Source organism: Plectropomus leopardus, chromosome 14 (genome assembly GCF_008729295.1).
Source record: "Plectropomus leopardus isolate mb chromosome 14, YSFRI_Pleo_2.0, whole genome shotgun sequence".
NCBI lineage: Eukaryota > Metazoa > Chordata > Actinopteri > Perciformes > Serranidae > Plectropomus > Plectropomus leopardus.
The window spans coordinates 5,629,848-5,642,179 of record NC_056476.1 but is presented as its reverse complement, the minus strand read 5'-3'; the positions used below and the strand labels follow the sequence as shown (position 1 = coordinate 5,642,179).

General features: G+C 36.9%; 2 protein-coding genes across 8 annotated transcripts in view; one reads left to right on the top strand and one right to left on the bottom strand.

Annotated features, from left to right (window-relative positions):
* Positions 1-2,643, top strand: part of zfyve26 (zinc finger, FYVE domain containing 26) — a 39,268-nt gene extending 36,625 nt beyond the window's left edge. For all 6 annotated transcript variants that reach the window (XM_042500582.1, XM_042500578.1, XM_042500581.1 and 3 more), the window contains exons 42-43: positions 410-460; positions 754-2,643. In XM_042500582.1, the coding sequence (XP_042356516.1) occupies positions 410-460; positions 754-966 (264 nt within the window). In that variant the 3' untranslated portion in view covers positions 967-2,643. The remainder of the gene's footprint in view (positions 1-409; positions 461-753) is intronic.
* Positions 2,644-4,523: 1,880 nt separating this feature from the next.
* On the bottom strand, positions 4,524-11,820 carry rdh12 (retinol dehydrogenase 12). Of its 2 annotated transcripts, XM_042500584.1 has the most exons (7): positions 11,666-11,820; positions 10,950-11,068; positions 9,531-9,686; positions 9,326-9,430; positions 8,679-8,888; positions 8,001-8,190; positions 4,524-5,993 (listed from the first exon to the last, which is right to left on the bottom strand). In XM_042500584.1, the coding sequence occupies exons 1-7, from the start codon at positions 11,737-11,739 to the stop codon at positions 5,891-5,893; spliced, it is 957 nt and encodes a 318-aa protein (XP_042356518.1). In that variant the 5' UTR covers positions 11,740-11,820; the 3' UTR covers positions 4,524-5,890. The 2 variants fall into 2 exon arrangements, with proteins under 2 accessions (XP_042356518.1, XP_042356517.1); XM_042500583.1 differs by lacking the exon at positions 11,666-11,820 and having other exon boundaries at positions 10,950-11,401.
* Positions 11,821-12,332: the final 512 nt, after the last annotated feature.

Genomic DNA, 12,332 nt, shown 5'->3' with positions numbered 1-12,332 from the left:
CCTGACAACTACATGCCACTAAATCATACATGCTGGACTTTAAAATACCAAACAGGGTTCCTCTTTGTCCATTTTAATGTCCTCGCCTGAAGTTTTGAGGAGTGCCTCAAAAGTTTTCTTTTTCTTATTGCTAATGATCTGCCTGCTAAGTCTAGCAACACTTTTTCACAGTGGTTACTGCAAAAAAGGCAAATTGCTACCAGCTTTAAAGCTTTATGGGTGTTTTTGCACTGTAATATCTTTAGTGAATCAGACCTTGAGACCTGCAGGTAGTGGTCGGTGACGCAAAATTCATTGTGCAATCAGCTGCTGCATTCCAAAGTGAATTCGCCTGTGAATGTACAATAATAACAAATCATAACAATTAATCCAGTTTGGTTATGAAGACTTTTGCTGTCCTTTGATTTAGGCCAAGGAGCTGGAGAGTCTCATTCTGGAGGCCAAGAGCACAGAGAGCAAGGTACACCTGACTGCATAGCATTTTAATCTCCTCTGACTGTCACTATTGTTGCTTTTCTTGCCTGAGGCTGCTTTGTATAAATATAGAAATCACAATTACCCTGTTCTCTGGACACTTTGGTTGAGCGCAGTGCTATTTTGGTTGTGACAGTCAATTTACATTCTTAACTTCTATTTTTTCCTTTTACCAATGATATTTTATAATCTTAATCTGTAATCTAATCAATGTTTTTAGATGCTCAGAAAGTTGTATAAAAAAAACATCCTCTGATCACATCATTCTTCTTTCTGCAGATTAAAGCCTACCTGCTGTGCAGTAAACTGCGACCAGCGTACCTGCTGGCGGTGAAGCTGGAGCCGAGCCGAGCGGGCCCGTTGGTCCAGGACGTCCTCCAGGCTGCCGAGGGAGCGCAGGACTCAGTGATGCAGAATATCTGCAGCCAGTGGCTCACTGAACACCACAACAAGTTGTCTCAGCAGCGCCAGGGCCGTACCAATGCCAGGTAAAGGTGCAGTGGGTTTCACAAGGGATCACGCGTACAGCACTTGAAAACAAATGAGCCGCTTATGAAGCGCAATTAAGAAGATCCAGGGTTTCTAATGTAACACAGTTGTGGGGTTGTGTGGGGAATGATTACTAAGGTTGCACATAAATATGACTGCATATTGTGTGTAACAAGAGAGTGCAGTTGCAGATTATTATAATGATTTTTATACAGCGCACTTCACACCCATACGGTACCATGTGATCACCCTACAGTGTGTTCTGAGGAGCCATTAAGGAGTCAAAATGACTTTGAATTGTTGAATGACATTTTGAAAACCTCCAAGAGTCCCTTTGAATTCTCACCTAGCTGCAGTGATGTGCAGGTGTGCTCCGGGACCCTGTGACATAACTGTAGATGTGGTTATGTGTGCAACAAATCTCTGAGGTCATCCGTCATTGATCCTGGGTGCGATCAGAGGTGATTCAGATGAAAAACTTTCAACCTTAGAGGGCAGTGAAGTTCCTCTTTCAGTGGAAACATCTAGAAACCCTGACGACCTCTTTCTCTTTATGTTTGTGCAGCCTTCCTCTGTGTAAAAAAAAAAAAAAATCACCGCCGTGCTTTATTTCCATTCCGGAAATATTTTAGCTGTTATCTCTCATTTGAACAGGATTTGAGAGGGAACAATGTCACTGCACCGGAGTGACAACAACTATTACATAACAAAATTGCTAACTGCAAATGTAAACCGTTCTTACACAATATAAACATATCTACAGCTCAGTATTTGACTAAGATTAATCTCCTACCTCAACCAAAAGGGAAAATATCTTTAACTGACTGGAAGGCCTCTGCCAGATTTTTTTTTTTCATTTTTATGTCGTTATTGTTTCTCTGTGTGTGAATTTACGGAAATGCAATGAGACGCCAAGAACGGTACATGTTCAATCTTCGGAGAAACTGAAAAATGTCGAATCTTGTGTTTTGTAATCCCGATGAAGCCGTTTATGTGTTTTCACTGATGTTGTATAGCACATTTTATGGCCAGCATTCAGCGTATATTCCCTTTTGGTAAGGGAAATTGAAATAAAACAGAATTTAAAGTATTTTAGGGCATTTGAGAGAAATTTACAAGAAAGTTTTAGGTTGGATACAGAAAGGGAACCACTTACGAATCATGTTTATATTTAATTCATTATCCAGAATGTCTTCTCTCTTGTCATTAGTTTTGTCTCTAGACGGCAAGTTTTTACGTCTCATCTCGTGTCTCTAATTTTAAAAGATGCTTTTCACTTTGTTCGCATGCAAGACTTGACCCATATCTGTCTGAACAATACAAATCTGCAATAATTAAAGCTCCAGTGTGTGGGATTTAGGGGGATATATTGGCAGAAATGGAAATATAATAAGTATGTTGTTTTCTTTCGTGTATAATCACCCAAAAATAAGAATCATCGTGTTTTTGTTAGAATGAGGGATTGGATCCCCATCTATGGAGTCTGTCATGTTTCTGCTGTATCCCAGAATGAACATACCAAACACTGGCTTTACATAGGGCCGTTTGCATTAGTCCATGAGCCACCGTAGTTTGCATGCCTTCTGTGACGAGCCAAACAGCGTTGTAAAAACACAGATTTTTAACGTGAAACTGCTTAATTCAGTGTCTTTACCGGTTTAAATCACTGGGTCAGTTTGTTTTGGAAAGGGGGAGATCTCTGTTGATAATTCGGCTCCCAGTAAAAAACTCCTGACATGGTTCCCACACATTTTCACTGACAAAATTTCAAAACTTTTCCCTAACTTTTCAAGGACTTAAAATAATACTGTTTTTTCTTGCCTCACTTACCTGACATTTTTCAAACATATCAGATTCTGTTCAGACATAATTTCAGCTAGCTGGCACGAACAGAGGGAGAGATGTACCATGAAAAGAAAATGAATAAACCCATGTAATAATAAACGAAAAAATCACACCTCAACACATATTAGAGCTATGTTACATTGTCAGCTCCATAAAATAAATTTGCCGCTATGTTACATTTTGTGGACGGTTATCCGCAGACGATTACTGTAACAATTTCATTACACACAACACAGTGTTCCAGGCCTTTTCCAAAACTTTCAATTAATTATACTAATTCCATGACTACTTCAGGCTTGGAAAATGTGATGTAGAACTCCATGACTTTTCCAGGTTTCCGTAACCTTGGAAACACTGTCCTGAACATCTGGATCAGAAAAAATGTGAGCACACATTAAGTTATCGGAGAAAAAAGATGAGCATGCATTAGCAGATGTTTAACTAGCAGCCCGTCAGCAACAAACCAAACAGCATAGGAGAAACACTGATTTATAAGGTGCAACTACTTTATTTTATTTTTTGCTAAAAAGTTCCAGAACAATAAATGCTGAGGGAAAGTTTCAGCTGGTTGCAATCTGCAATCCTCCCCACTAGATGTTACTAAACCCCCCTAAATCATACACACTGTTCCTTTAACTTAGACAGATAATCAGTCAAATAAGGTTTAAAAAGGGATTTAACATTTGCCATATTTTTTTCTTTTGATGTTTAATTTTTTTCCCCTAACAAACCTGCCTCCTGGCCAAAACAAGATAACTGTGCAAATGTATCGTCACCATATTAATTTACACGACAATCACTTGTGTTGCTGAAGCTGCCTGTAGTATTTGTACATCAGAGCAAGTGATGGCACGGTCAAGGTTATCTTTATTTAGTGGAGATACTGTGTTGTTCCTTTGTCTTGCTTCCCTCTGCTGCACTAGTCTGACGACTGAGACCGACGGATCCTCCTGTGATAGTAAATGTTGATCGGCAAGAGATGAAAAAAAGTCAGAGTAGACATTCTTGCACTCTAATCCCCCTTAACTTGGACTGTTGTCTCATCACTGCCGCACTTTATACTTTAAAAAGAACAACTTTTTTTGGTAAAAAAGGTAAAAAATATGTAATACAGTCACTGTTTTGTGGATGCAGGGACTAATGACTTTGACATGTAATTGTTTTCTCCACCCCCTGTAAAATAAAATGAAATAATAAATAAAAATGTAATATACAGAAATATGAATATTGAGCATACTGTTGCAACGTTTCCTAAACTGTAGGGAAAAGTTTGACATTCAGGGAAAAAGTTATTTTTGCTCTCTGATACTACTCCTATTGGACTTCCGCTAAATATTAAGCTAAAGCTAGCAGCTCAGCAACTTAGCTTAGTATATTGAAGACAGGAAAGCCGAAAAAGCCTGTCTCTATCCAAAGGTAAGCAAGCAAGCAGAACTTTAATATATAGCACATTTCATTGTGCTGCACAGCATGTGAGGTACAAGTTACAGGCACAAAACAAAGCCAGCAACCGACCGTTAAAGTGACTCAAATCCATTAATACTAAAAATAAATAATAATAAGGATGAAGAATAAACCAATTAAAAGAAACAAAGACGTGAGTCAGAACTGACAAAAAATGTTAAAATAAAATAATAATACTAAAAGTAGACCACTAAAATAGAAAATAAATAAATAAAAACAATAAAATAAGACAAACAAAATCTGCACTTAACCAGGCGAGCGGTTTCCCCGTTTCAGGTTTTTATGGGAGTTAAGTTAGCTAAGCTGCTAGCTTTGGCTTTCATGCTAAATCTCTTCAAAAAAAAACCTGCATGCTTTTTAGCGACCTATTGCTGTTTATCCAGCGGCTTTTTCGCCTAAAAACGACCCATTTCTGTTCTACCAAGGATGGTGGCACAATTTTTTTTTTTTAACAAGAAACTGGTCTCTTATGCAGCCTTGATTGTGCCCTAAAACATGTTTTTTAAGCTCAAATATGAGCTTTTTTCTATCTAAAAAACAACCTAACCACATGTTAACAACAGTATTGTTGAAACAAAAAAAAATGTATTGTATATGTATGTATAATTTACGATCACCCATTTCTCTGTTTTTTCTCTATTAATCATCCAGTTCTTTGCTGATAACATTTTGTTGATCTCAAATTAGACTTTCAAAGGATCAGTACAAGCACCCTTAGTAATATAGTAATATCTCGGTTTATTTACATCATATGTAAACATTCAACTCTTAACATGAATATAAGTGTAGTAAAAGGCATGTTTCACTTGTATAAAACACAGAATGTAAACTCTTGGCAACCTTGTCTGTGAATGCTGAAAAAAAGGAAACATGACACGGGAGATCCTTAGAAATGTAAAACTGTAAATCCTCCGGGAATGTGCAGTTTTTGGCAAATGGCGAAAAGTTCTCTGCAGATATTGCAACGACAGGATCTAAGTCTGATTTAGATTAAATAGAAAAACCTTCTTATAACCTACATTGACTACAATTATCACAAAATACATTTATGCGATTCAAGCGGTAATCGTGGCTCAGACTGATCTTAAATAGTTTACTAATTTTATATCAACCTGGAAACACTGTAAGAACCCCTGCAATTGTTTAGAAATGCTGGCACAAAAGTCAAGCGATTTAGCTGCAAATTCTGCAGAAATAAGAAAGAAAGAAAACACAATATTTGTTAAAGATGCTGGTCATTTACCCTGGCTTGACCCTTCACAGTATCCTACAGCATTACAACACATCAAGTTGCTTTTTTGCCTACACTGTATTCACATTGTGTCACAAAAATATAGAGTCAAAAAGTTATTTGTGTTTACATGATAATATGGTCGAGTGGTTTTGGTTTGAGAAGCTGTTCCGGAGCACCAAAATACTCAAGTTATTATGATGTAATTACTGCATTATTACACAAAAAAGCAACTTCACATTATAGTACCTCTTACAGTATTACCTGACTGCTTATTAGGTAAGAAACACTCAAAGTACAGAACATCGAAACCATAAGGAAATGAATGATGAAAGAAAAAGTAAGGACTCCTTTGAGAACTGAGATAGATGGCGGTTAAAAGTTGAATCAGTTCCACTCGATACCGAGATGCTCACAGCTGATGTCCCACAGTCTCCTCGCCGTCTCCTCACTTCTTCCCTGTGGGGCTACGAAGGCAGGGGCGCAGTCGCTGAAACGACACGAGGGGGAGTGATTATTATGTAAGGCCTAATGACGCTGTGACTCATCACTCTGGGCGCTGTGAGCTTTGTGAGCATGAGAAGAGCGTTCGCTATCAAAGTATTTTATCTGCCGACACTTTGTTGTAGACACAATGAGCTGTTATCTTTAAAATCTACAGAAAATTAACCCTTAGGGCCCGCTATAATATTACACACACTCTGTGCACAAAATGTGATTTTCAAAATAAAGCTTTAAAAAATATTATACCTTAATATTAGATCATTTGTTTTAACCAACATCAATTGGCTCTTTCTTTCATTTATGTTAGAAACCCACTTTTTTTAAAAAGTTTAAAACTTTCAAGATAAAATGAGATAATCCTTTATTAGTCCCACAGTGGGGAAATTTGCAGTGTTACAGCAGCTATGAAGTACAGGATAAAAAGAACAATATAATAGTAAAAAATAATTACAAATATTAAAAAAATGAATAATAAAAAACAAGGTGCCAACAACTCACAGTCTAGAAAAAAAAAATAAAATAAAATATGTACAAACAATATAAACACCAACTGCACATGGAGGATAATTGCACTTTTTGTTTAAGTCCAGTTGGTGGGTGAGTGCGCGTGGTCTACAACTTAAAATACTAAAATTCAAGGGAAGCAGAAGGACACTATAAGAGTGCCGACCTCTGCCAAAAATAATATTAAAAAATAACTGTCTAATGGCAAAACCGTGTTGGATTAATTAAAGATGACAGAGTTTTGAGGCAGACAGCGTTCCCATGGTGACAGTAAAGCTTGTGGGTTGTGGAGTCTTTTATAAGACACTGGGGAGCGAAACATTAATGAAGAAGTTCAGATCAGGTTGCAGCACAGCGTCTGCAGGAACACGCTCACTGCTCAATTTGATACCTCATGTCACATTTTCCTTCAGCTGCTTAAACGTAACCGTTAATAAATACAGACAGAAGGACATAATTTCATGTCTAAACATGAAAATATCAGCTACTTAGTTTGTAACTAAAGTTCCAAAAGGTGCGAGGACCTTTGCTGAAATACTCTCAAAATCTTCGGTTCTGTCTCCCAGTTCTAGTGTTAATAAATTGATTTGAGGAAATTTTAAAAAATACAGAGATATATATCATGTATCAAGATATAGCGTAAAAATATCGCAATATAATTTTCAGCCCATATCACCCAGCCCTAATAGCAATATAATAAATGTATCACTTTCTAAATCCCCCGTCTTTTATCTTTACTCATGTTTTCCTTTCCTTCTTTTCTAAATACATAACTAGCACCTCATTGTTTTACTCCAAAGTTACGCTTTAAGGGAAACTTTTTATTTTTCAACCAGGTCCGTATTTCCCACGTTTTTGTGTCTTAAGTGACTGATTTCAACAGCATCAGTGTTTTCGGAACAACAAGTCTTTAAGGAGATGGCTTCGGCCCAAAGCAGCTAAACAGGCTTCAATGTGTCTGACGACGTTATGGAAAGGATCCCGACAGAGACAGACCGTTTTGTTAAAGAGTAAGATCATTTTAGTTTAACCAGAAACAGCCCCAAAAATGCCACCAAAATCCATTTCAATAAAGAATCATTTAAGCACGTTTACAGCCAGCAAATATTCACCTCGATCTGAGCTGGTGATGGTTAAAACCGCGATGAGATGAAGTAAGACGGCTTTCATGAGTTTTATTTTGTTTCAGCTGACTTTAAATGATGTGTTTTTCAAGATGATAAAATGACTGTTTACTTGAATGGAGTCTGGTGTGTTTGGCGATAGCGATTTCGGGGCCGTTTCTGGTTAAGCAAAAAGGATCTTACTCTTTAACGAAAAGGTCGACCTCTGTAGAAATGTTGGCTGACACTTTAAATAACAATCTGAGCCTGTCGGTGGTAAAAACAAGCACTTTTAGAGGATTGATTGAGTGGCAAATGGACAAAATTATCATCCAGAATCGGTCTTTGAAGTGAAGCTGACACATTTCCTGCTTGTCGTCACCTACCTGAAGTGTTTCCCAGAGATTGAGTGCAGTTCGTCTGCCACGGCACAGTAGATGCTGGTCTGTGCTCCTTCCCGCGGGGTTTTTAGGAACATGGAGAAGATGGTGAAAAATATCGTCATGAGAGTCGAGTGTCTGGTCAGGTCCGAGTTCACCGTCCCCGGGTGGACTGAGTTCACTGTCACGTTGGTATCTGTGAGGACAACATTTTTATATTCCTTGTTTACTGTAAGTATGTGAGAGAAATATGGCTTTCTTAACAAATTCAGTGTCACACAGGGTGAATTATTCACTTTTTTTTTTATACCTTGTTTTTTGGCATATCATTTCATACAGCTTTTCATTTTGCTATATACGACGAATATATTTCCCCCCAAAAATATATTTATCCAAAGACATAAGTAACCAACTTATCAACCAAATCAACAAATAAATGAGTAAGTAAAGAAATTGAATTTAATTTTTTTTTGTTGGTGATATGCAGACAATTCAACAACAACATGATCACCATATTCTAGTTGGTCCTTTACTGTACACGTTTTTATACATTATACAAATTCATTAAATTCCTTTTTCTGTTACTACTCTGCGAGCAGGTCATCTGTTAATTCTCCCATGTTTTTTTGTGTGTTTGTTTATGTGTGTGTGTGTGTGTGTGTGTGTGTGTGTGTGTTTGTGTACCTTTGAGTCTCCGTGCCAACTCTCTGGCAAAGAGCACATTTGCCAGTTTGCTTTGGCAGTACGCTAATCCGCTGTTGTAGCTTCCCTGGCTGTGAAGGTCGTGGAAACGGATCCAGCCGAAGTTGTGCGCCAGAGACGAGACCACCACGATCCGGGCCGGCGCACTGCGCTTCAGCAGCCCGATCAGGAGCGACGTTAACAGGAAGTGCCCTGTCACAAGTAAGAAACACACACAGTTTTGTCATCAACCTGAATATAAAAACAAGACTTAAGCTTTCAAATCCTGTCAATCGAGAATTAGTCTAAAAAGTTAAATTAAATTATTAAATTCTTTCAGCTAAAAAAAATAGCATTAAAATGTCTTAATTCAATCTTTCAAAAGTCTTGAAATGCTAAGACATAGGAAGTAGGATATTATGAATCTTGTTTTTCTGGTGTCGCATTGTGAACATTTTAAAGTAATTGTGTTGATATCTATTTTTTAAATAATTAACTAAATGCCTCTTGCATCACACAGATCAGAATAGAAAAGAAAAAAAATTGAAGTAGATCGACTTTACCTTGATCTGAAAGGTCATGATTTACGTTACAATAAATATTTGGATAAAATAGTCGTGTTCATGTTTCAAATTCCAGCGCAGTCTTACCCAAGTGATTGACTCCAATATGCATCTCGAAGCCGTCGACTGTTTTGGTGTAGGGGCACATCATCACGCCGGCGTTGTTGATGAGGATATGAAGCTGGTTGACTTCTGAAGGAGAGAACGTCACAAAAAAAGGAAGCACGTCAGCCGTGATAACTGTTAAATAACGACAAATCAGAGCTCTGTAGACAGACGTAACTCTGTTGACCTCTGAGGAACTTTTGTGCGAAGCCTCGTATCGAGCAGGTGTCCGCCAGGTCGAGCTCTCGAACCTCCACTTGTGCTTTAGGGTACGTGGCTCGTATACTGGCTGCGGCTTCTTCTCCTTTTTCCACGTCTCGGCACGCCATGATCACCCGAGCTCCTGTCATGAAAAATAAGCAGCAGCTAAACTATGAACAAAACAGAAGCTCCGTTAATTCACAGGAGAGAGGCTGGAGGAGCTTCTGATAGACGGTTTCTGGTTTTGGTGTGTTGCTCAGTGATTTAGGATAAAAACTGTCAAATTTAACCCACATTTTGTGTAACTCCTCAACCAAAAGTCTACTGTCAAAACACGGCAAGGTCAAACAAACGTCACAATCTCAAATATTTACATGACAAGGATCTTTGGTTGATATAGACGTTGAGTTGTGTTTAAGTAATATAAATTTATATAAGTCATGGTATGGGATGGAAAAATACTCTTTAAATAACATAAATGTGTATATCATGTATGGGATATAGAAATACCCCTAAAATAATATTAATTTATATATCATGATATGGGATTAATACTCTTAAAAAACCTAAATTTATATATCATGATATGGGATAAAAATAGTGTTAATATAATATAAATGTATATATTTCAAATGGCGTAGAAAACACTCTTAAAATAGTACAAATCTATATATTATTATATGTGATACAAAAATATTCATAAAATAGCAAATATATATTATAATATGGGACAGAAAAATACTCTTAAAATACAATTTAGTATATTGTAATGAAACTATGATAGGAAACTCATTATTTAAAAATGCATACATTTATATACTGTGATGTAATACTGATAATAATAAACAAAACCATAATATATATTGATATATATCATGATATGGGACAGAAATACACTCTTAAAAAAATGATTTCACTCTTATTACATATAGAATACTGTTTGCATAAATGTATTGATATGGGATAGGAAAATACTATAATAATAATAATAATAATAATAATAATAATATAAATGTATATATGTTATGAGATGATATAGTCTTAAAAATTAATATACTGTGATATGGTATTGATAAAACTTTAAATAATATATACTGATATATATCATGATTGGGATAGAAAAATGATTTCACTCTTCACATATATACTACTGTTTGCATAAATATTACCATATAATAATACCATACCATACCATACCATATAATAATATATATATTATTATATGGCATTGTCGAAAAATAATAATATTATATATTGATTTATTTCATGAATTGGGATAAAAACATACTCTAAAAAATTGACTTCACTCTTATTATGTATAGACTACTATTTTCTCTCTCTGTCCAGGATTATGGGTGTAAACTGGCTCTGTGCTGTGTGCATGCATGTAAAGCCAAAAAGTCACCTCGCACTGCGAGGTCCAGGGCTGTCTCCTTCCCTATTCCTGTGTTGGCCCCAGTGATGAGGACTGTCTTCCCCTCCAGACGAGCTGTGGACATGCACACTCCTCCTGCTGCATATGTTCTGTTAATAATACAAAAATGACCACTGATTAATAGTGAGCCCCAGCAGACAGCTCCATGTGCAGGACTAGTTTTCGCTGTTTTTCTGCACACGCTGTAAGTTATGTCCTCATTAGGACTGGACATATGGACAGCCCTGGCTTAATTATTCATAGAGAAACTTGGACAATGAGCAGAACTGAGCGTCAAGTCGTACGACCCACGCCACTGAGCAGGGCCGCCCCGTAACCAATAGCTCTGTTGGAGTAATGCATACAGATTTAACTCCTCCTACGCTCAGCCTCCTGATAGGCCCGAGCAGCCCAGATGGAGGACTCCCGGTGCATCTCTGTGCAAAAACTCCCACAGCTCCATCATTCTGTTTCATTGATTTTCTCCTTAAAATATCACTCAGCGTCGTGTGAAATTACATCTGATAGGAACAAAACCCTCTATAACGACGATCAGTTGTGTTAAATGCAATAACAGTATTTTATATACTGTAAATGAATCGTAATAATTACATCAGTGCAGTGTAATGTCCTGTCAACCAAGTAACAACCTGCCCGTGATGTGTTAAACACTGGATTTATGTGAGAATGAATTAAATGCTGCTTACCTTATGTGCGTTGCAAATAAAATCACCAATAACGTCACCACTCCGAGGCTCGCGATAATTAATAAAAGCAACATTATTACTGTAATTGTCAGGACGGATGTGCGCTTTTCTGTCTCTACCAGCAGGATGCCACTGTTCTGTAGGCTGAACAGCTGATGTCAAAGCATAAAGGGGTGCAGAGCGTAGCAGGGGTGAAAGCGACACCGCGAAAGGAATCATGGGATTGTAGTTTTACAGCACGGCTGAGAAAGCGACATAAGGATAGTGGACATATTTATTATTTTAAAGTATGAAAGATATCGATCATAAAAAGTACTTGACTACTAATGAAAATGTAAAAGTCATAGATTAGAAAGTTGCAACAAAAAACCCCAAAACATTAGATTATTTACTTATTTCAGTTTTACTTAATTTGTTTTGCAGACCCTACAAGCTTTAATTTTTCTTTCTTTTCCCCCATACATTTAATGTTGTTTAGTTCAATTTATTACTTTTTTTTACATTATTTTTACACAGTGGAAAATATAACCTACAACTTTGTAAAAAAATGAATATGTGTACTATATGTGTACTTTATGCATTTAATGTATTCAATACAGTTTTTGTAAAAAAGGGAAATTCTTATTGTGTTGGGGCTGATTTTATTTACAGATTGGGTTTAAAAACT